Source organism: Schistocerca serialis, chromosome 1, assembly GCF_023864345.2.
Source record: "Schistocerca serialis cubense isolate TAMUIC-IGC-003099 chromosome 1, iqSchSeri2.2, whole genome shotgun sequence".
In the NCBI taxonomy this organism is placed as follows: Eukaryota; Metazoa; Arthropoda; class Insecta; order Orthoptera; family Acrididae; genus Schistocerca; species Schistocerca serialis.
The window spans coordinates 725647154-725672330 of NC_064638.1; the positions used below are offsets into that span (position 1 = coordinate 725647154).

Here is a 25177-nt window from a genome sequence, read left to right on the forward strand (position 1 = left end):
TACTGTCATCAGAGACTTGAAAATTATTTGACTTACCAAGTTTATTTGTTTCATGCATAACAATGGTCTTATCAATCCTTGCCTTATTATCAGAGATGAACTTTTGTACATTATACAAGGTTTTATTCTTCCATCCTTTCTACCTTTTCTTTGGACGAGGAAACTTTTTGTTCCAGAAGTCTATAGGCTCACATTTTTTAGTATGACAGTTGCTCTGCTAACATCTTGGTTAAGAAGTATTATATATTTTTGTTTCTTTGAGTGATGTAATTCTTTAGAACAGTGGATTTAAGTAATGACCAAGATGACATGATATGCTGAATTCTGTAATTTCTAGGTGCAATGTGAGACCCAGGGAGGTGAAAATGCACATGAAGAAGTCAATCGGGCAGAACTGGATAAGGAATCAACCTCTGTCACAGGTACCAAATCACGTTTAGAATCTTAACCGTTTTGTGTATACATTAATTACATGTAGATATAGTGACTACCTCTATTGCACCCTCAGCTTCTGTGAATGGTATAACGTGAACAATTGATATGCCTGTAATTAATGAGGAACCTGAAGTTCTCATTGGACTGAAATAGTGCTCTTCATGCAATAAAGCTGTTTTAAACTGCTATGTCCTTTGTCACATAAGATGTACGATGTTGATTTTGATGTACTGTTATGCAAATACAGACGCTTCAGTGCATTCGGCGTAGTAGAAGATTTATTGTTATGTGAGCAGTATTTAAAAGGACTGTTAGCCAATGCATTCACTACAGGAAATGTGGTAATGACTCTGTAACATGCAAGTATTCTGCTCAGGAAGAAACAACTATGTATGTGAAGTAAGCATTTTATGCTCCTGTGAGTACCTGAGGTGTGTGTTTCATTGTATGTTGGTTGTGGTGTTTCTAGGATCTTCTGATGGAGCAGTCTGCACTGTTTTATATTTTAATATATCCATTTCTGGCTAGCTTTGATGAGGTAGCCATGTTTGAGATTCTGTGGGTTGAATCTGGCCAAACACAAGTACTGAAACTTTCTTCAACCAACCTAATTTTAATCAGTACCTCCATGTTTATTGTCACCCAGATGCTGTGCAAGAGTGAAATTTACCACAGCTATATGTGACCCTTACATGAGACTTGGGTAATTCACATCCTTAAAAATGCCAGTTTTCCCTTGTAGCAAGTGTTATTAATGTAAAAATAGCTAAATAAATAAAGTTTGAGGAATGACTTTTTCAGCAGTAAATTTGTATATGGTTTTGGCATATCACAATAAATTGACAACTAATATCAAGTAAGATTGTTTAGTAAGACAGTGTCTTATTTCTGGCTGTAACCCTTTAAGGTTGAGGCCAGTCATGAAAAACCAATGACAGTGTGCCTTTCCTGCAGGGTCCATCATATGATGGAGTTTTGGCAATGTGTCATTACTATAAGGCCCATCATCTGATGGCCAATAAAAGTGTGTCCTGACTATGAGGTCCATTGGATGACAGCCACATATATCATTTTATCATAAAAATATAATGTGTGTGATTTTCATCAGTTCCTGCTGCATGTTGGCTGTCATATTGTACTGTGGACAATGTGTACATTTGTAACTGAAAGCTTTGTGGCCTGGGCAATATTCAGTGTTTTGTGCAGTTGTTGCTTTACAGATGTACAACTGCAGTTGTGTAGAATCATGAAACAACATTGTGTAGCCAAACAGGAGTTGTTCGGCATACTTAGTTGAAGTGATAGTGAGGATCTGCCTCATCCTTTTTTGTCAGATGAAGATTCTCACTCCAAACAAACTTAACATCTCTGTCCATCTTTACATTTTGCACATGCCTATTGATGTTTTGTGCAATGTGCAATACACTTACATATAGGTTTCCTTTGCAAACTGATGGTTAGCAAGTAAAGTAATGAAACAAAATAAACGGGGATTTTAAGTATGGTATCTTCAGTTAAATAATAAAATAATGATTTTATTCTCACCAGTGTACTTGTTTTATTCAACACACATGCACGCACACACACACACACACACACACACACACACACACACACACACACAGGCGCGCGCGCGTGCGCGCACCGAAGGCCATATACACTGAAGAACTAAACAAACAGGTACACCTGTCTAATAATATCGTAATGGGCAGCTGCGAGCTTGCAGAAGTGCTGCAACACGACATGGCATGGACTCGACTAATGTCTGAAGTAGTGCTGGAGGGAACTGACATCATAAATCCTGCAGGGCTATCCATATATCCATAAAGAGTACGAGGGGTTGGAGATCTCTTCGGAGCAGCCCATTGCAAAGCATCCCAGTTATGCTAAATAATGTTCATGTCTGGCCAGCAGAAGTGTTTAAACTCAAAAGAGTGTACATGGAGCTACTCTGTAGCAATTCTGGACATATGGGGTGTCGCATTGTCCCGCTGGAATTGCACAAGTCTGTTGGAATGCACAATGGACGTGAATGGATACAGGTGATCAGACAGGATGCTTACGTACATGTCACCTGTCAGAGTCATATCTAGCCATATCAGGGATCTCATATCACTCCAACTGCACACATCCTACACCATACCAAAGCTACCACCAGCTTGAACAGTCCCCTGCTGACATGCAGGGTCTATGGATTAATGAGGTTGTCTCCATACCCGAACACATCCATCCACTCAGTACAGTTTGATCCGACGAGACAACATGTTTCCTCTCATCAACAGTCCAGTGTTGGTGTTGATGGGCTCAGGCAAGGCTTAAAGCTTTGTGTTGTGCAGTGATCAAGGGTACATGAATGGGCCTTTGGCTCTGAAAGCCCACATCGATGATGTTTTGTTGAATGGTTTGCACGCTGACAGCTGCTGATGGCCCAGCTTTGAAATCTGCAGCAAATTGCAGAAGAGTTGCACTTCTGTGACATTAAACAATTCTCTTCAGTCATTGCTGGTCTTGCAGGATCTTTTTCTGACTGCAGATATGTCAGAGATTTGATCTTTTATTGGATTCCTGATATTCACGGTACACCTGTGAATTGGTTGGACGGGAAAATCCCCACTTCATTACTTCCTCGGAGATGCTATGTCCCATCGCTCATGCGCTAACTATAGAACCATGTTAAACTCACTTAAATCTTGATAATCTGCCACTGTTAGCAGCAGTAACTGATCTAACAACTGCACCAGTCACTTTTTGTCTTATGTAGGCACTGCTGACTGCAGTGCTGTATTCTGCCTGTTTACATACCTCTGTATTTGAATAGGCATGCCTTTATCAGTTCCTTTGGCACTTTAGTGTGTATCTATAGACACACACACCAAAAGAAGTTTTGCATCACCCTGGTTCCCAGAACTCCTGAAGATAGACTTGACTGTGGATATTGTATCACAGACACTGTCCCTTTGACTGTTCAGAGATTTCACTAAACCCACCCAAAGATGTGAACAACCATGCATGAGCAGTGCCTATTAGATGGAGGGGGTCCACAGCTGATCAGTTCCAGTCATTCCACCGGGAAGGAGGTACACTGTCCTGGTATGTAGGCCAACCATGCCTTGACGGTCAATACCAAGGTTCGATCGCGTCTGCATTGTTACTTTGTGCCAGGAAGGACTCTCAACAAGTGAAGTGTCCAGGCGTCTCTGAGTGAACCAAAGTGATGTTGTTCAGACGTGGAGCAGATACAGAGAGACAGGCACTGTCAATGACATGCCTCGCTCAGGCTGCCCAAGCACTACTACTGCAGTGGATGACCGCTACCTACGGATTATGGCTTGGAGGAACCCTGACAGCAATGCCACCATGTTGAATAATGCTTTTCTTGCAGCCACAGGATGTCGTGTTACAACTCAAACTGTGCGCAATTTGCTGCATGATGCGTAACTTCACTCACAATATCTGTGGTGAAGTCCATCTTAGATACCACGACACCATGCAGTGCAGTACAGATGATCCAACAGCATGCTGAGTGGACTGCTCAGGACTGGCATCATGTTCTCTTCACCGTTGAGTGTCTCGTATGCCTGCAACCAGACAACCATCGGAGATGTGTTTGGAGGCAATACGGCCAGGCTGAATGCCTTAGACACACTGTCCAGTGAGTGGAGCAAGGTGGAGGTTCCCTGTTGTTTTGGGGAGGCATTATGTGGGGCTTACGAACGCTGCTGGTGGACATGGAAGGCGCCATAACGTTTGTACAATATGTGAATGCCATCCGCTGACTGATAATGCAACCATATCGGCAGCACATTGGCGAGGCATTTGTCTTCATGGGCGACAATTCGCGCCGCCATTGTGCACATCTTTTGAATGACTTCCTTCAGGATAACGACATCGCTCGACTAGAGTGGCCAGCATGTTCTCCAGACATGAACCCTAGTGAACATGCATGGGATGGATTGAAAAGAGTTGTTTACGGACAACGTGAGCCACCAACCACTCTGAGGATTGAGACAATCTGGACCAACATTGCCTTGATGAACCTAGAGATAGTATGCCACGATGAATACAGGCATGCATCAATGCAAGAGGACGTGATGCTGGGTTTTAGAAGTACCAGTGTGTACAGCAATCTGGACCACCACCTCTGAAGGTCTCGCTGTATGGTGGTACAACATGCAATCTGTGGTTTTGATGAGCAATAAAAAGGGCAGAAATGATGTTTATGTTGATCTCTATTCTAAATGGAAGTGTCCATATAAAACATATTTGTCACAAAAGGTTCTCTATCCAGTAATGCATCCTTTCAGTGGGGAGAATGAAGGGGTTACTTGTGAAACAACAATATTCATTTATTTGTAACCCAAATACTTCCAGTTTTTTGGCCCCCAGGGGGCTCACAACTCTAGTGAGCACGTGCATGGTGACCATGCTTTCCCGTGCTGCAGTGTGACTCTCTGACTATATCATTCCTCATGGTTTCTCTTGGACAGATTCTGTGCTGACAACCTAACTTGCTCATAGGATCCTGGTTATCGCTTTTCCCATTTTGTTTCATTATTTGCATCACATATTTTGGTTAACTTAGGTTCATTTCCAAGATCTGGGTTCGATCACCACCTTTTCAAAGTTTTTTACTGAAATTCAGGGAAGGTTGCCACATACCCAGCATGGTACCAATATGATTGTAGCCCCATGATTATACGGCGAATGCATGATTGGTACACAAGCTGCTGAGGAGTAGGTGCCTATCTGTCTGGGGGGCATTGGGACTCTGAGCATTGGCTGCAATGTCAGAGGGCCATTGCTCTAACTGGATGATGCCCCTGGGGATATTTCTTGTTCGGAGTAGTTGGATTGTGACAAATACCTGGCACCATGAAGAGACGTAATCTGTCAGCTGGTTGTCGCAAGGCTCTGGCATATCACCATAACATGCCATAAGAGTCTAAACATGATACAGAGTATCATTCGCCATTGGGATTTAATGATATGGATTGATGAAGAACTACACAAACACATGGAGGAGTGTGGGATCCATTTCTTACACTGTGTACATCAAGGTCCACCAGGTGACATCTTCAACACAGGAGTTTTCATTCTCAATTTTGAGGGGAATTCACTTCTAGAGAAGGTCAAAAGTAGGGTCTACTGCTGTGATGTTAAGTTATATTTTCCACCCCCTTTGCAGTGCTTGAAATGTCAATGCTTCAGACACATGTCTTCCAAGTGTACATATGACCCAGTTCATGGCGATTGTGGTTGGGGACTTCACGAAAATTCACCATGTATGCTATCACATGCCTGTATTAGTTGTGGAAATGACCACCCTCCCTGATAGCTAAAATGTGCTACCCTAATTATGGAACACAAAATCCAGAAACTGAAGGTCGCAGCTGCCTCATACGTTTTGAAGCTCATAAAAAATACGATCGTCTATATCCTGTCTGTGATATAAACCTTAGTCGCCACTATGGGCACACCATCTGCAGTACCTGATGCATTTCCCCCCTCAACATTGACTTCTGATAGTTGCACAAGTAAATTAGACCTTGGGAAAAAGAGGTTATCCTCTCTCCCAGTTCCTGCAGCACTGTCTGTGGGAAACTTGACTCCCCGTGTCTGTCTGGACAAGCAATGTCCTTCTTCAGCATCTAGCAGTGACAGGGCTCCCTATTGCGAGTCCTACCCCTGGAAGTTTCCAGACCAGTGACCTAATTGTAGCCAGTGGGTGAAGAAGGGGACATGGACTGTGGACAGAGAGGACAAGTTCTCATAAGATTCTTGACTGTCAAAAGTAGGTAAAGAGAAAAAAAGAAATTGCAGGACAAGGCTACCCTTGAAGTGGCAGATTCCACCACAGTATCAGGCTCTGATGTTCTCCATCCCTCTGGTAAAAGACAGTGATCCTGGGGCTGTGACGTGTCTCCCTGCCCCTGTCACTCATAACCATGACACCCTTAATGTGATAATTCAGTGGAACTGCAATTGATATTACTGTCACCTGCCAGAGCCTCAACAATGTATTTCCTCCTGTCCTGCAGTCTGTGTTGCTCTTCAAGAAACGTATTTCACTGAAAACCATTCTCCAGTCCTTTGAGGTTATTTTGAATTGTGTTGGAACTATATTGTCACTGAAAGAACATTTGGAAGTCCCTGTACAGTGGTTCACACAGACGTAGTCAATGAGTGGATTCCCCTCCATACTACACTGGAAGCAATAGCAAAGTGCATGTGGATGACACCAGTAATCACCATCCGTAACATTCATATATCCCATGCCTTGGCACTGAGGTATTCTGAGATGACAACTGTAATCCAGCAACTCCCCCCTGCCCCACTCCTTTTCTTCTACTTATATCTCAATGCTCACCACTCACTGTGGTAAGTACCACTTTGTCCGGTAGGGGGATTCTGACTGACCAGCTTCTTTCCCAGCTTGATCTTTTTCTCCTCAGTGACAGTATAGCTACCCACTTCATTGTCATCCAAGGCACATTTACAGTTATTGACTTTCCCTGCAATCCAGTGGTTTTGCCACAGTCATTGCTACTCATTGATCTCTTAGACAGTGGCCATATTCCAATGATCCTATCACTTCCTTGTCACCATCCAAATGGCCAGTTATCAAACTGAGATTTCGGAAGAGCCAAATGGCAGTTGTTTACCTCCATTGTCACTTTCATCCGCTCTGCCATATTGCATCAGTGAGGTTGCTGTCTCTGACGTGACCTCCCACACCACTGAAACAGCTATTACCCTTTTGACAGGCCCACTCCAATGTCAGCTCGTGATATGATATGATGGACCAAAGACATTGCAGCACTATTCAGAATCACCTAAGGGCCCTGCAATGTCTCGTGTGCCTTCCTCCACAAGCCACCCCCATCACTTTTGATTGGTTTTGCACTAAGGCTCTCTAGTTGAACACAGTAAGAAGGAATGCTGGGAGCACTGCATAATCTCCTTGACAATACATGCCTCTTCATCCCAGGTGTGGACTGAGCTCCATAATCCTCTGGGTCACAAGAGAGTAACTGTTCTGGGTTTCTGCCTTCATGGTGGTTTGTGTACTGATGAGTCAGTTCTTGCCGAATAGCTTGCGACTACTTTGTGACAGTTTCAGCATCCGCTTCTAACCCAGCTACCTTTTCAATGCATAAAACACAAGCTGAAGACATCTCTGTGTGCTTTACAGCCTATCACACTGGATTATTTAATGAACTGATTGGAAACTCCTTCAAGCTCTGGACACAACACATGAAATGGCCCCAGGCCCTGGCTTTATTCATAATCAGGTGATCCACCTTCTTAACATTACTCCAAGACTTCATCTACTCAAGAGTTTCAACTGTATTTGGCCAGAATATATTTTCCCTTCACAATGGTGAGACAGTGTCATTGCCCCAACCCTTAAACCAGGCAAAAACCCAATGTCCACGGGGAGCTACCAACCGATTAGCCTCACCAACATACTCTGCAAACCACTTGAAAGGATGGTATTTCAGTGATTATGCTGGGTTCTCGAATCATGGAGCCTTATGGCCCCCTATCAGCACTGTTTCTGGGAGGGATAATCCACAACCAACCATTTGTTGGGGTTGGGAACACCAATCTGACAGAATTTTTCTAGACATCAACACCTCATTGCAATTGGCACCATCAATCACATTTTGCTTACCCTCCAAGATTGGGGCTTTCAAGGCACCCTACTGATTTTTATTCATCAATTTTTATCCCACAGGTAGTTTTGGGTTAGGTTGTTCTAGGTTAGAGTAGGTACATCGCTCGGCTCCCCATGGGCTCAAGCTAACTTTGCCTCACAGTGTTACATGCTGAGTGTTCCACTATTCCTCATACACATCAATGGACTAGTGTCCTCTGTTGGACCAGTTGGCATGCCCAAACTTTATGTCAGTGACTTTTGCATTTAGTAACTCCTGATTTGTAGCCTTGGCTGAACATCAGCTCCACGGTGTCATCTGAAAGGCTTCTGTATAATCTTTCCAATGCCTTCAAGTTCTATCCCATGAAAATGTGAGTCATGCATGTCTCTCATTGCAACATGATCCATCATCGCCCATAACTCTACTTGGGTAGCCAGCACTTGGATCTTATTGGACAGCACAATTTCTGAGACTCTCCTTTGGTCAAAAGCTGACAAGCCTGTTCCATATTCATCAGCTAAAGACTAGCTGCAGGCGGAAGTTTAATGCTCTCTGCGTCCTTGCCTACGCCTCTTAGGTTGTGGATCATGTTACTCTCCTCCTTATTTACCAGACCCTTGTCTCATCCTGACTGGACAATGGTTGCCAGGTTTATGGCTCAGACCGTCATGGAGTAGGGCTCCTTCTGGACTAGTCCAGCAGTCAGTCTCCTTGCCAAACCTGGGATCTTATCTTTTTGGTTCTGACTCTTGCTCACTTACTCAATCACCATCTGAAAATTTCCTAATTATTCAACTGATCAAAACATTCTTTTTGCATGCTGAGGGCATCTACTTCCTGATACTCACTCTGGCGTTACCAGTTGGAATGCACCTCAAGGTTTCCTTCAGGAGCTCTGCCTAAGCCCCTTAGAATGTACTCCCCATGTTTTCCCTAACCCTTCTCTTCTTGGTTAGTACCCAAACCACAAATTAGGACCGACCTACTTCAAAGACCTAAAGTTTGTCACCATCGTGACCGTTTGGCATCTGTTGCTCTCAGCTATTCAGAAGTGTCAGGGTGCTGTTGTTTACGCTGGCAGCTCTAAAACCATGGATATGATAGAATATTCTTTTACATCTCATGATGGACAGGAAAATCATTTCTTGTTAGGAACGTTAGCATTTTTATGGCAGAGCTGTTAGCCATTAGAGCCCTAAGTTTCATTAAACAGACCTCTCCCAACTGTGTTCCAATTTGTAGTGACACAATGAGTAGTCTCCAGGTTCTTGATCACTGTTGCTCTAGTCATCCTGTCATATTTGTTGCTAATAATCTTCTCTTTAACCTTGGTTGTGCTTTCTGCTCAGTTATCTTTCTCTAGTGCCCAAGTCATGTGGGTTTCTCAGGGATTGAACTGTCTGACTGTTTAGCTGGAGAAAAGATTGTTCGCCCCAGGTTCACTTTGCTGATCCCAGGTGCAGATTTGCACATGCAAATAAGACCTGTCCCACTTGAAATATCTGATGGGCTTCTGCCAGCTCCAGTATACTCTGCACTACCAAGATGACTACTGCTGCGTGGTGCTCCTCCTTCCGTTCCTCCCAGAAGGTATCCTCCACATCATTAACCCATTCTTTTATTATATGTAACAAGCCACTTGATGTTGTGGGGCCTTATGGACAGTATATCAAACTCAGATGGATACCCCCTTTTTCTGACCATCCATGCCAAGCACGGTGTTCTGGATTCTTTGCTTCTAATACTGGCAGACAAGTATTGGCCGGTTGAACTGTTCCTCTTGTTTTCTCCATGAAAGTGTGTCTTTTCCATGAAAGTGGTTTTTATTCTCAGATCTAATGTTTTAAACTACCGTACCTCCGGGGATGGGATCAGGGTGGTTGGGATTGGGGTGGCTCAGGGATTCCTCAACCCTGTCTCCTTCGCTGTGTGCCTTGGTCATCCCCCAAAGGCCATGTTTTAATTCCTTTTGGATGTGGGTAGCTCCTACTTATCTGCTGTACCCTATTTTCCATTTTGGGGGTTGCTCTCTGATAAATAGTGAGTGCTATCTCTCTCTTTAACACTGGCTGTAACAGGTCAGTGGTGGGACTGAGGGGCAGCCCCCATCTCTTGTAAATCCCGGCGAGTTTCTCTCATTGCAGATGAGTTCTGGGAGACTCTTTGTCTGCTCTGCCCTGGGTACTGGCCCAACCCATATACTTTTACTTCTCTTTAAATTATTTCTTAGTTTTGGAGTTGATATTGCTTTCACTACCTCAGTTTTACCACTCCTACATACTTTTAGAATTTTCTGGCTGACCTCACCAACTCCATATGAACAGTCTCTTCACAGACTGATGACCTCACAGTCCTTTCTCTTAATTCCACTCAACCAACCTTAGTTTATTGTGGATGAAAAGTAATAAATCTTTCTGTTAAACCATGGAAAAGTGTCTTATTCTTCCTTGTAGGACTATTTGTGAAAACATAAATTGTATTGAATTTTATTGTTTTATCGCATTATGTTCCACATAAATAAACCGTCAGTTCATGAGTATTGGTCAAAACATTTTCTGCTGATGACTCCAATTTTTTGAGGAGTGATGGATTCTTCCTATTAATCTCAATTCTAAGGTACTGCATTTTGTGGACAACACCTTAGCTAATTGTGGAAATAAGCTTCTTAGTGTAAGAGGGATTCAAAATGACTCTGAGCACTATGCGGCTTAACTTCTGAGGTCATCAGTCGCCTAGAACTTAGAACTAATTAAACCTAACCAACCTAAGGACACCACACACATCCATGCCCGAGGCAGGATTCGAACCTGCGACCGTAGCGGCCGCTAGGTTCCAGACTGTAGCGCCTAGAACCGCACGGCCACTCCGGCCGGCTAAGAGGGATTCAGATGTGTGTTCTGCACATTTAATAAAAAATGTATAACAGAAGTTTGCTTATATTAAAAGGAAGATTATTCTTTAAGCAATACATTTCTTCTGAAAGAAGCAGATATGGAATAATAAAGTTATTAGTGTTAAGTGATTGTGAGATTGGCCAAATAAATTGTTTCATTGTTTATATGGAAGATATCAGTGACATAAAGGAATATGGTCTGGGGAAGTCAGATAGTATAGGGGCCACACTTTTAGAAATGTGGGTAATTCAGTCCAGGATTATTTATGTGGTTGCACCACAGAGACACGAATAAATGTAGAGGTGTGCAAAAATGGGTATGATATTCTGAAATACTTAATAACTATCGTAAACTGCCTGTCCCTGTCATGGTGACAAATGTAAAGCTCCTTTCTTAGTTATTTTAATCATTTTTTGACTACAGGTCTCAAGTGTGGGAGCTTTACATATAGAACACTCTTTATTACAAAATAAAACAGACTATGTGCCTAATACGAGCATGTGCCTCCTATATTTTTCAAATCTTAAATTCTCTCCATTAAAAAATGAACAATGCCACTTAGCGAAGGTAACACATTCCCTAATAATGCCTAGGTGCATTCACTTTGTATTAACACTTAAGCCCATTTCACATTCAAACTGAAGTATTGATTGCCATGTTCCATTTCCACGTTAACTTAACAGATAATCATTGATCATGGTAGCCTTTTTCAGTTGTGTACTGATAGCAGTGAGTTCTGCCACTGAAAATACTGATTATAAATATGATGCTGCTTGTATTACCACACACCTTCCTGCAAATAAACCAAATCATCAAAGCACTTTTACCCCATGAACCAACATAATGTTTCCAAATTTTAGTCATATTTTCTAGCAAACTCTTCTGAGCATTTATGGGTAACACAGGCATGCACGACCGTTCTCTGTGACACCCGAACGACAACTCTGTGCACACACTGATTCGGTGCATGACTGGTAATGACTGGACATTTTTGATGTTAAAAGCAACACAATTCCCCATGCCAGAGAACAAGGATGTTCAGCTATGAAAATTCTAGAAGCCATCAATGAGTTGTTGTGGTTTTCAGTCCAAAGACTGGTTAGATGGAACTCTCCATGCTATCTGTCCTGTGCAAGCCTCTTTATCTCTGATAACCACTGCAACTTTTTACTGCTGTGTTCACCTCTTGGTTTCCCTCTATGATATTTACCCTCCACACATGTCTCTATTACTAAATTGGTGATCCCTTGATGTCTCATAATGTGTCCTGTCAATCGATCCCGTCTTCTAGTCAGGTTCTGCCAAATATTTCTTTTCAACCCAGTTCTACTCAATATCTCCTCGGTAGTTATGTGATCTACGCAACTAATGTTCAGCATTCTTCTGTAGCTTTCTTTTGTCTAAATTGTTCATTGTCCATGTTTCACAGCCATACAAGGCTGCATTCCATACAAGTACTTCCAGAAAAACTTTCTAACACTTAAATCAGTATTTGATGTTAACACATTTCTTTATTCAGAAACATATTCTTTGCCATTGCCAGTATACATTTAAGATCGTCTCTGTTTTGGCCATCATCAGTTATTTTGCTGCTCAAATAGAAAAACTCATCTCCTACTTTAAGTGTGTGATTTCGTATGCTTATTTCCTCAGCATAAGCTGATTTAATTTGTTTCATATGTTTATTTATTTATTAGCCGTTCAGCATGTTTACCATGCAATTGGCTTCATCAAAATACATTTTACATATTTCATAAAAATATAGTTGTTACTAACTTTTACATTATACATTATGCATACATATACATACATCTTTTAGTAGTTAGTAATTTGTACATTTTACTCACATCATCATTTTACATATAAATAAGTACATATATATATATACATAAACTTCTTACTAATCAGACAATTTCAGCAATAATCATTATACAGTTTACATTCAAGAATTAATTATAATGTTTTACACATTTAGTTAATGATAGTTACATTATCTCATTGTTTATACATTCCTTTCAAATTACTTCCAAGATATTCTTCAGTTGAGTAATATGCTTTATTTTTGAGCCATGTGTCTAATACCTCCTGAAATTTAAAGTGGGTGAGGGTTTTGGTGGATTGTGGCAGTTTATTATATAACTTTAGACTTAGGTGTTTGTGACTGTTGTGTGTCAGTGACAGCCTAGAATACAATATATCAAGCATGCAGTTGTTTCGAGTGCTGTGCAAATGTAAATTCATTCTCTGTGTAAATTTTTGTATATTTTCTTTTACGTATATTAAGCAGTTATACATACAGAGAATTGGGAGTGTCATTATGTTTAATATACTGAAGTGCTCCTTACAGCTTTCTCTTGGACCCTATCCTTGTAAACATCTAATTGCTTTTTTTGCCATTTGAATACACAGTTTGTGCTTGGTGAATTACCCCCATAACAGAATCCCATATTATAGCTGTGACTGAAAGAATGCATAGTAGCAATAAACTTTGACTGACAGAATATCTTAGTTAATACAGCAGGAATATTACACGTGCAAGTTTGCCTGTCAGATAGCTTATATGATCATCCCATGAGAGCCTTTGGTCTACTTTTCGTCCCAGTAGTTTGACAGTGTGATTCTGTGCTTTCCGTTCCTTCAGATTAAAATAAATTTCCTTTGTTTTTGTCTACATTCCATTATCTTTTTCTTGCTTTTGTTGAAGTTCATCTTATGTCCTTCTGTCAAGACACTGTCCATTCCATTCAGTTGCTCTTCTGAGTCCTTTTCTGTCTCTTACAGAATTAAAATATCATTGGCAAACCTCAAAGATTTTATTGCTTCTTCCTGAACTTTAACTCCCAATCCAAATTTTTCTTTGGTTTCCTTTACTGATTGCTCAATGTACAGACTGAATAACATCAGCTGTATGTAACAATCCTCTCTCACTCCCTGCTTAACCACTGATACCCCTTCATGCTTCTCAACTCTTATAACTGCTGTCTGGTTTCTGTACAAATTGTAACCAGCATTCCACCCCTTGTATTTTACCCCTGCTGGCTTCAGAATTTCAGCGTGTATTCCAGTCAACATTGTCAAAAGCTTTCCCTAAGTCTACAAATGCTATAAATGTAGTTTTGCATTTCCTTACCCTATCTTCTAAGATAAGTCATAGGGTCAGTATTGCTCCAAAATCCAAACTGATCTTCCCTGAGGTTGGAATCTACCAGTTTTTCCGTTCTTCTGTAAATAATTCATGTCAGTATTTTGCAACCATGAGTTATTAAACTGACAGTTTGGTGATATTCATACCTTTCAGCAACTGCTTTCATAGGAACTGGAATTATTACATTCTTCTTGAAATGTGAGGGTGTTTCACATGTCTCATACATCTTGAATCCCAGATTGAAGAGTTTTGTCATTGCTGAGCCTTCCAGTGAGTAAGGAATACAATATCAGTATGTCACAACACCACAGATAGCAGCAGAAACTTGGACTCTGTTAATTTCGGTACAATGATGCATAAAAAATAAAGTAAAAAATAGAAATAAAAATGTTGCAGAAATTGTAATATGTTCTTGACTACATTGACGGGTCAATAAGGGCATTGGGCAGTTCGCATTTGATCCTAACCTTGGTAAAATTTATATGAAAAATAATTAGGTCTAAATAGTTTAAGAAGTTACTTTTTCATGTTTGGACATGTCTGTCATAAATGCACATAATGCAACAACTTAAAACTGGAATGAATTATTGAGTCACTAAATTCCACCTTAGATGTACAGTCAGTAGACACAGCAACCATTATATTGAGACAATGATACTTCTCAGGTTCAACCTTCTTTCATAAAATATGGCTAAAACAGCAGCACAGATGCAGTGTGTGTCCAAAACAGAAAAAGTTTGGAAATGCAGTAATTTCATGCGTAAAATATATGATATGTGATTGTGCACTGGTTCCTGGTTTGAGGTACAATAACCACTGGAAACAAAATTTAAAGCTATTCAGTGCGTGCAGCATAGTGTTGCAAGATGTAACCCATCCAACTAAATGTCTTCATTTTCCCTTAAAGTGGTATTTAAACAGAATTTTATCAAAATGATTCATGTTGGCCATATTTCTCTTAGTTTTTCTTTAGTTTCTGGACTGTCAATAGATAATGAAATGAAATTCTAAAATTATTGCTAGAATAGATTGTATAATACTGCAGTGATATATGTAAAATAATACTGAACACTAATATTACTTCAGGGAAGTTAGTGGGTCAACACCTATCGTGTAATATGGGTAAGCTTACAAAATATTTTCCTTTCAAAAATGTAAGAAAATACCGTAACATATAAGTTAAAACATAACAGTCAATAGAAGTAATTATTACTAACTTTGCCAGTGTCAGTCCCCATTGCAGTTCCCTCAGATTTAGTGGTAAGATGGCCCAGCAGTTAGTTCTACAAAAACTGAACACAGATCAAGCATCAAAACAGGAAGAATGTGTACTGAAGCATGAAAATAGAAGCAAAATAGAAACAGTTAACTGTCCAAACTCAAGATGTGCAGCATTCACCGACCATGATTAGACACAGTGTCATGGTTATGGTGTTGAATTGTGAAGGGGGAGATCAATGTACAAACCCCCCATAAGCTCATAAAACTACAAGTAAATTTAAATTCAAGATTTGTAAATATTTTCAAACGTACGGAGAGTTATAACCATTGTACGAGAATTTGTCTGACAAGTGTCAAGGGCTGCTGATTGCTTGTAAACAGGCCAGGACATTGTCACTTACGAATGAGGGACACATTGTGGAAACCATGCAGAATAACATAAAATTTGCAAGCAGTGTATATAGTTAACATTTTGTTTTCAGTATAATTATACAGCTTGGTGATGGAAGGACCAGTGCAGCAATTCTTTTTAGTTGCAGGTGACTACAGACTTTTTCTTGTATTCTGTGACTTCTGTAGTATTTGTTTAAACCTATTTGCTACCTGACTGTGGTCAATAAAGATGACTATATTAGAATAAATACAGTTTTTAAAACATTTTAATTAGGCTGCTTTTTTGCCTGTTTGGTACAAATTTTACAACTGCTTTCAAACTAACTTTCCAATCAGCTAGAGACTTGAAACTTTGAACACAACTCAGAACTGAATGACCTCTTTGGTGTGTCATGAAGGGTACTCTTGCTATTTCCCCTTTTCCTATTCCGATCATGAATGTTCCGCAGTAAGAAAGATTGCTGGTAAGCCCCCATGTGAGCTTGACTCCCTATAATTTTTACCTTAAAGGTCTTTTCACATGCTATATGTAGGAGTAAGCAATACATCAATGGGCTCAGGTGAAGGAAAACTGAAATAACCAGATATTTACCAAGTGTTTCTATTGTAATCTCATCAAAATATTTGAAATCGACTGAAAAATTTTGCACTCACAAGAGTAAAAAGAAGTAAATAATTATTTAAACAAAAAACTTTTTAATATACAGTAACACTTTTTAAAACAGACTAAGAAGTATAAAATAATTTCTCCTAACTCCATACATATTCATAATGCCATACAGATAGCCCTGGAAATTTGTGATTGTAAATTTTTAAGAGCTAGGACCATACTTGTAAAATTAAAAAAAAATAATAATAATGGGGTGGATGCAGTGGATAAAAGTAAGAAGTGTAGAGCGAAGCTGTCATTCAGAAAAATTGCACAACAGCTAATATCATTTGCACTGCAATAAAATTACTAGTTACTTAGATGGACTATTCATAGATCACAGATGTAATGTATTACATGCACACCATGTTTTTTGTTTCAGTTTTAGAAGTACTGTACTGATAGCTATTAAAAATTCACAAGCAGGAAGTTTCATTACAACATTTTTGAGGTTAGAAATCTGTATGGCGCTAGGAGAAATTATTTTATAATTTTTTAAAAATGTGGCACATTAAACAGATTTTTTATTCTATTGAGATCTTTATCTCGAAAATTAAGAGTGCATCAGCCTTTCTTAAGAACACAGATTTGTTTAATCTGCTAAACTTTCCTCTTTATGCACAGCTTTTATTGTTTTGCAATAGAATATTTGTGTTTTATTAAGGCTGGTGCAAAAATGACAGTACCGCTAATGAAATTAAGTCGACCAAAAACATGAGACAGTTCAGCCCACATTAGGAAAAGCAAGTGGAACAGAATTCATGTGCACTTCCAAAAAATGGGAACTGAGAATGTGTGATAGTGACAGCACAAATTCTCTTATTCAGGTATACAGTCATGATGACTCTCTTCATCTGTAAATCAGTGCTTCTGTCATCAGTCTCTATGCTTGTAAATGATTCATTGTTGAACTAAAGGTGTTAAAAGCAATATTTGCAGCGATGTAGGGAAGTAGGTCATACAACTCTTTTAATTTGTGATCCAAAAGGGGATAAATGTTATGTCTAGGTGCAAGTTCTTCTGCTAATTACAGTTATTGTATTTTTCTTTGGTTCATGTATGATATTTCTGGAGAAAAGGTGTTCTTTTGCCATACTGATCCTTGAATATCTGTACTGCAGTTCATCGACATTATTTTCATCAAACAGGAATTATTTCCCTCTGTGTTAACTTTGTTATAAGAATTTTTTTGTATGATTCTTGAATTTCTCCTGGCGTATTTGATAATCAAAATATCCATGGGTGTACTGCCGGTCTACAGTGTCCAACGGGCACAATATTTCGGCGCGACATTTATGAGTACCGAAATATTGTGCCCATTGGGACACTGTAGACTGGCAGTACACCCGTGGATATTTTGATAATTTTTTTGTACACTATTGTCTTTCAACAAATACTTTGAATAGTAAAGCATTTCTGTTCTGATTATCTTACAGTTTTTTTTTTCTTTTTTTTTTAGGGACCATTTGTATCACCTCGTATCAAGAAACTTCACTTACTTTGTAAATTCTTTCTGTTTCTGTGTTACTCTAATAAACAGGTTTATTGCAATGTTTTCTTTGTCATAAAAAGAGAAAATTATTTGTTTACCACCTCTGCTGCCACTATTTCACTCCAAATATCAGTCACTGGACGATTTTCTACCTAAATTGTCACATATATGATCAACCTAAATGACCAATTTTTTTTAATTTTTATTTTTTTAATGAAGTAACAGCACAAAAATCAGATGGGTATGTTGTTCTTGTGGTCTTCAGTCCTGAGACTGGTATGATGCAGCTCTCCATGCTACTCTATCCTCTGTAAGCTTCTTCATCTTCCAGTACCTACTGCAACCTACATCCTTCTGAATCTGCTTGGTGTATTCATCTCTTGGTCTCCCTCTATGATTTTTACTCTCTACACTGCCCTCCAATACTAAATTGGTGATCCCTTGATACCTCAGAACATGTCCTACCAACCGATCCCTTCTTCTAGTCAAGTTGTGCCACAAACTTCTCTTCTCCCCAATCCTATTCAACACCTCCTCATTAGTTACGTGATCTACCCATCTAATCTTCAGCATTCTGCTGTAGCACCACATTTCGAAAGCTTCTACTCTCTTCTTGTCTAAACTATTTATGGTCCATGTTTCACTTCCATACATGGCTACTCTCCATACAAATACTTTCAGAAACGACTTCCTGACACTTAAATCTATACCCGATGTTAACAAATTTCTCTTCTTCAGAAACGCTTTCCTTCCATTTGCCAGTCTACATTTTATATCCTGTCTACTTCGACCATCATCAGTTATTTTGCTCCCCAAATAGCAAAACTCCCTTACTACTTTAAGTGTCTCATTTTCTAATCTAATACCCTCAGCATCACCCGACTTAATTTGACTACATTCCATTATTCTCGTTTTGCTTTTGTTGATGTTCATCTTATATCCTCCTTTCAAGACACTATCCATTCCGTTCAACTGCTCTTCCAAGTCCTTTGTTTCTCTGACAGAATTACAATGTCAGCGGCAAACCTCAAAGTTTTTATTTCTTCTCCATGGATTTTAATACCTACTCCGAATTTTTCTTTTGTTTCCTTCACTGCTTGCTCAATATACAGATTGAATAACATCGGGGAGAGGCTACAACCCTGTCTCACTCCCTTCCCAACCACTGCTTCCCTTTCATGCCCCTCAACTTTTATAACTGCCATTTGGTTTCTATACAAATTGTAAATAGCCTTTCGCTCCCTGTATTTTACCCCAGCCACCTTCAGAATTTGAAAGAAATTATTCCAGTCAGCATTGTCAAAAGCTTTCTCTAAGTCTAGAAATGCTAGAAACGTAGGTTTGCCTTTCCTTAATCTAGCTTCTAAGATAAGTCGTAGGGTCCGTATTGCCTCACGTGTTCCAATATTTTTACGGAATCCAAACTGATCTTCCCCTAGGTCGGCTTCTACTGATTTTTCCATTCGTCTGTAAAGAATTTGCGTTAGTATTTTGCAGCCGTGACTTATTAAACTGATCAAGGACTAGATCTGCACCTTTTACAATCTCCTATTTTTTCTCTCTGTCCCTTAGTAACTCTCTTGAATCAGATCAGTATGTAAGTTCCCTTCATTCTCCTTCTCCTTACAATCTCCCATTTGAATCAGTAGAGCACTGTATTACCATGAAGTATGAGATGGAAGACAGTTACCAAAATTTGCCAATGACATGCAAACATATAGATACTACACTTTTGCTTTGACCGTATTCTTGGTAGAGCCAGTACATGCTGTAATATGCAAGTTCAGTGAGAAGGTGTTCTTTGAAATGTCTGGGATAGGAAAACAAATTTAGTACCACGAAAATATGCATTGAGTGGTGATGTGAGGTAATACGCTAACAGCTAGGCTAACTTCAGTCTCTTAGAGCATTTGCAACTGAGGCTTCAGTCCCAAAACTAGTAAAGACAAAACAGATAAACAATTAGTGACCTGTAGAAAGTTTATTTTCTGAAATGAGAGACTTATGTTTGCTGTTGCCTTTCTCAAGTCATACCTTTAAATCTCATTTTAACCACAATAACTCTCACATAGTTTAGTGTCAAAGAAATGATATTAAGAAACATTCAACAGGCTTCCAGTTTACGCTGCAGGGAATGTGTATGTGGAAAATATCCGCTGGACTACATTCTTCTTTTTACAGTTCGGGCTGACTATTCTCCCGCAACATCCCTTGACCCCTCCCCCAGATGTATGTTTTTCCATTAAAGTGATTTTGAGTTTCTGGAGTACGTTTAAAAACTGTTGCGAGAATGTTGTCTTATTACCTCTTACCACACTTCCCTCTGCAGTTGCATGGTGCTGCCACACAGTTGGCTGCTGTTATTTTCCCTTTCGTCTTAACAAACCAAGCTCTTTTTCCTGTGATGCATCTACAGATACTGACGCCTGAGGGCTACCAGTACCTTCAAAAAGGAATAATCACAATAGTTATACCTCTGTTTCTGGTGGTTCTGCATTGTGTAGTAACTAACCTTCAGGATAAAGTGATGGTCAGAATATCGGATAGTCTGGTATGTAGCATTCTTTACTTTTGCCTTTCACAGTAAGACATGATGTCTGCTGGTCATATGATATGATATTACATTCAAAGAAATTCGGGTAGTACGTAAAGGCTGTTAGTGGCACTAAAGTTAGTGTCCAGTCATTCATGGACAACACAGGAAATGAAATTGAGAGCATCAAAGCAAAAGCAGAAAGGTTTAACTCTGTTGTTTTTTATTCCTTTAAAAGGAAAACCCAGGAGTATTGCCCCCATTTAATTCTTGTACCACTGAAAAGATGAGTGAAATAGATATTAGTGTCAGTGACGATGAGAAACAGCTGAAATCGTTAAAACTGATCAAAGCCCTAGTGCCCAAAGGAATCCCAATCCGATTCTATACCCAATTTGGGATTCAGTCAGCCTCTGTTAACTGTAGTCTACTTTAGAGCCTTCAAACAAAAAATGGTGCGTAGTAGCTGGGAGGAATCACAGAAGAAGAAGGGTAGCAGAAGCTATCCACAAAACTGCCATTCAATGTCCTTGACATCCATTTGTTGTAGAATCGTAGAACATATTTTGAGCTCAAGCATAATGAGGTGTCTTCGGCAGAACAACCTCCATGCCGACCAGCATGGATTTCGAAAACATAGATCATGTGAAACCTAACTGACGCTTCTCTACATGACATCCTGAAAGCCATGGTTGAAGCCCATCAAGTATATGCAGTCTCTCATGATTTCCAAACAAGTTTTTGACTCAGTACCACACCTACACTTATTATGGAAAGTACAATCATACGGAATATCATATGAAATTTTGTGACTGGATTGAGGATTTCTTGGTAGGAAGGACACAGCATATTAATTTGGATGGAGAGTCATCAATACATGTAGAACTGGCTTTGGCTGTACCCAGAGCCACATTAAGACAGGTGCAATACATGCAGTTGCATAGGGTGGCAAAATTTTTGGGGCTGTAAATGTTGCCATAATTATTTTTTTTTTTTTTCAGATGTAATTTTGATGTTCATTGCATCAGTATTCAGGTATTCAATAATTTATTAGCAAAGTGTTGACAAATATTTGTCCAGTAATTTAACTCATTTTTCACTACTCCACCTACAAACCTCTTCCATGTATGAGCACATTAAAGCTCTGTCAGATAGGGAGCGTGAAACCTGCGTGGGCACCCACTGTGGTTTCTGTGTTGCTCACTACAGCATCATCCCGGTCAAACATGAGGTGGGTGCCCATACTAGACTGCCCTTGCCTGCAGCATGGAGCTGGCAGGTTATAATTTTCTATAAATGTATTTTTTTTTTACAGTATGTTACACTGTCTTTGAAAATGTAATGAAAAAGATGGCAACAAGGACAGAAATTTACGCAAGTGTACATCAACAGTAGTTTTCTTTGTTTATATATAAATGCACAGTTTTATGAATATTGTAGTGTACAATGCAGTTCTGTTGAAATATTAATGTGCTTGCACAAGCTAGTGGTGCCATTGATAGAATTTAAGCTACAAATGTACCGCTTTGACAACAGCTTCTGCAAACACCGATTGGAAGTTTATAAGCCTTAAAAAGACTCCTCGCTCTTGAGTGGTACATCAAAGGCATTTTCCACCACATGATGTGCACTGCATATTCAGTTATTGAGAATTGCTTTTTCATGAGGGATGGATGTTTCTGCCTGACAGTGGTTTCACAGGTAGAATACATTTCCCCCCCTTGCATTCACAAAAAAAGGCAGAGTTTTCAAAACTTTTGCTCTCACAGTGTCTGCCATGCCTGTCCACATTGATAACCATGGAGTTGCAATCATGATCAATTACTGCAAGCAGGACAACTGAAAACAAGTTTTTGTAACAAAAATAATTTGAGCCATTGTTTTTAGGACACTTTCTTTCCTTCACACTTCCCATCTATGCTTCCAGTGCTGTTTGGAAATTGCCACCGTTCTATCAACCCATCTCAAATTTCTTCCAAACTTCCTCTGCTGGTTGAGGTAAATGCAGTGTTTGTAAAACATTGTACAGTTCTTGACACACACATTCGACTAAGCTGGAGAGAGTTGTCCTTCCCACACAGAATGAAAAAGTGATAGTGTAGTGTGAATCATCGCAAGTGGCCAAATATCTGGAAGAACATGTACTATTTGTTGCTAATAAATGCATCTTATGAAATAAAATAATTTACATGTCCCTTGAATGATTAGTGAGGATTTTCAAGCAAAATGGAAAAATCTATGAGACTTCTATAGCAAATACTTAAAATTTGTAAAGGGAGGCAAAGGTTCAGCCAAGAAGTATTAGAATTGGCCATGGGCTGGTCATTTTGAGTTTCTTCCTGACACATTGTCACCACATCATACATCATCAAATGTTGAAGCGTCAGAGGAACCATTTCCTGATGATGAGGATTGAGAGGAAGACATGTAATCGCATCTGTAATGTCAGTACATCCTGTGAAAAAGCCAAAACAAAAAGAAATAAGTGAAGAAATAGTTGCAGTCAGAAATTATCAACACACCAGAGACAGTAACAGGAGAGAGAAGGGTGAGTTCAACCATCTGATAAATTACTTTTGAGTTAAGCACCCTCATTCACGCCACTCCCAGCTTGAACACAAACTCATTTAAAAATGCAGCTGGCACAGTATTTGTAGAGATTGAACTTGCAATATTAAACAATGAAACACCACCACATCTATTTGAATTCTCAAATCCAAAAAGTGAGAAGGAAGAAATTTCTCTACTTTTGCAGTATTTCGGAAAAGGCCAGTTAAATCATCTCATGTATTTGGGGCTGACTAAATTTCACCTTTAAATGAAGTAATTTTGCTTAGGGTATTAAACTGTAATGATTTTCTTTGTGTTTTTACCATTTACAGGCCGCTTGAAAATTCCCGTAACAAACTTCTAGGATTTGTAGAGGGTAGTGTGTACATAATATTCTGAATATGAATCCATGTCTGGAAACATACTGTTTCTGTTCTACAGCAGTTTCAGTTTAGATTTTTAACTCATTCACTTCTGCAAGAGGAACTGAATTAGGCATGATGCAGTACAATTATTAGATAACAATTCAATAGGAAACTTAACGAAACATTCATTTAAAAAACAAAAAAAAGGGCACGCTATATGTACATGCAGAACATTACTGATCCAATATGACAATGTCTTGATGTTGCGACTACCGAAGTTATTACAGACATTGTGCCTATGAATACGTTCTGGTACATACTCCCTATCCGATCTGGTGTCTCTTCAATTTCTAATGCAGTGGCCAGAGCTCATACCAGTAGATCTTCCTCTGTCTCTACAGGAGTTTCTTAGCAAGGCAGATGTTAAGTGACATCAGGTGACCATCTGATGTAGCACACGTCATCCTGTCTGCTGTATTGCACACCAGGGGAAGCAACTCAGAGATTTTTCTCTTTCCCACAGGAGACGTGCATGTGTTACACATCTGAATTAAAACCACTGTTGTACTGTTTCCTGGCACTGGTACCTGTTCAAAATGTCACATACTCACTCCCCTCTACAAATTCAAGAAGTTTGTAACAGGAATTTCTGAACGCCCTGTATTATGTCCAAGTTCGTTGTTACAGTGGTAAAATTCAGTAAAAGGGCTATTGAAGAGTAGTAGATTTTTACTATTTTTGAATATTTGACTTGCACATGTGTTTTGTGTTGTATGCTATTTAAACACTTCAGCAAACTTCATAACTGAAGTTACACAGCTAATTGTACGTACTCCGTAAACAAATATAGCAATGCTGAAGTTTAGGAACAGAGGACCTAAAATAAACTACTGCTCAGGGCTGGCACACACCCTAAATTTGGTCCAGGGTGTACCCCAAGCATGAGTGATGCATCCCTTCCTGTTCCTGATGTATGTTACTGACCTTGCGTACGATATTAATAGTAAACTAAGAATTTTCACGTATGATATACTTATCTACAATAAATACAGTCAAAATGAAGCTGCAAAATATTCACTCAGACCTTCACAAGATTTCAAAATGGTGCTAAGATTGTCAGCTAGATTTAAATGTCCATAAATGTAAAATAGAGCGCTTCAAAAAACAATAAAAACATAGTAGCCTATGAATATAATATCAGTAAGTCACAGCTGAATCAGTAAACTCATACATGGGAGTAACACATAGTGAAGAATGAAATGGAAGCATCACATAAGCTCAGTTGTGGGTAAAGGAAATAGCAGATGTCAGTTTACTATTAGAATACTACGGAAATACAATCGGTCTACAAAGGAAATTGGTTACAAATCACTTCTGCTACCCAACCTAGAATACTACTCAAGTGTGTAGGACCCACACCGCTACCAAAAAGGACTAGCACAGGATTTTGAATGTATACAGCGAAGGGCAGCAAGAATGGTCAGAGGTTTGTTTGACATGCAGGAGAGTATATAGATGGGTGAAAAAACTGAAATGGTAGACTCTCGAAGTTAGATGGGAATTATCCAGAGAGAGTCTACTACCAAAGTTTCAAGAAGTGGATTTAAATGAAATATTGCTCCCTTTGGGATCGTGAGGACGAGTGTAAATTAATTACAGCATGCACATAGGAATTTTGGCAGTAATTCTTCCCGTGCCCCCCACCTGAATGGAATAAGCCCTAATAATTGGTACAGATGAAGGTACCCTCTGCCATGCATTTCACAGTGGTTCGCAGAGTACAGATAAATGTAGGCACTGATGACCAACTGGAAAAGCCCTCCAAAAGTTCAGCACTGC

The 25177-nt window shown here is 39.5% G+C and overlaps 1 protein-coding gene across 1 annotated transcript in view; it reads left to right on the forward strand.

Moving 5' to 3' along the window:
* Positions 1–25177, forward strand: part of LOC126427820 (uncharacterized) — a 328244-nt gene that overhangs the window by 114145 nt on the left and 188922 nt on the right. The window contains exon 4 of the mRNA XM_050089782.1: positions 338–422. Coding sequence (XP_049945739.1) covers positions 338–422 — 85 coding nt within the window. The remainder of the gene's footprint in view (positions 1–337; positions 423–25177) is intronic.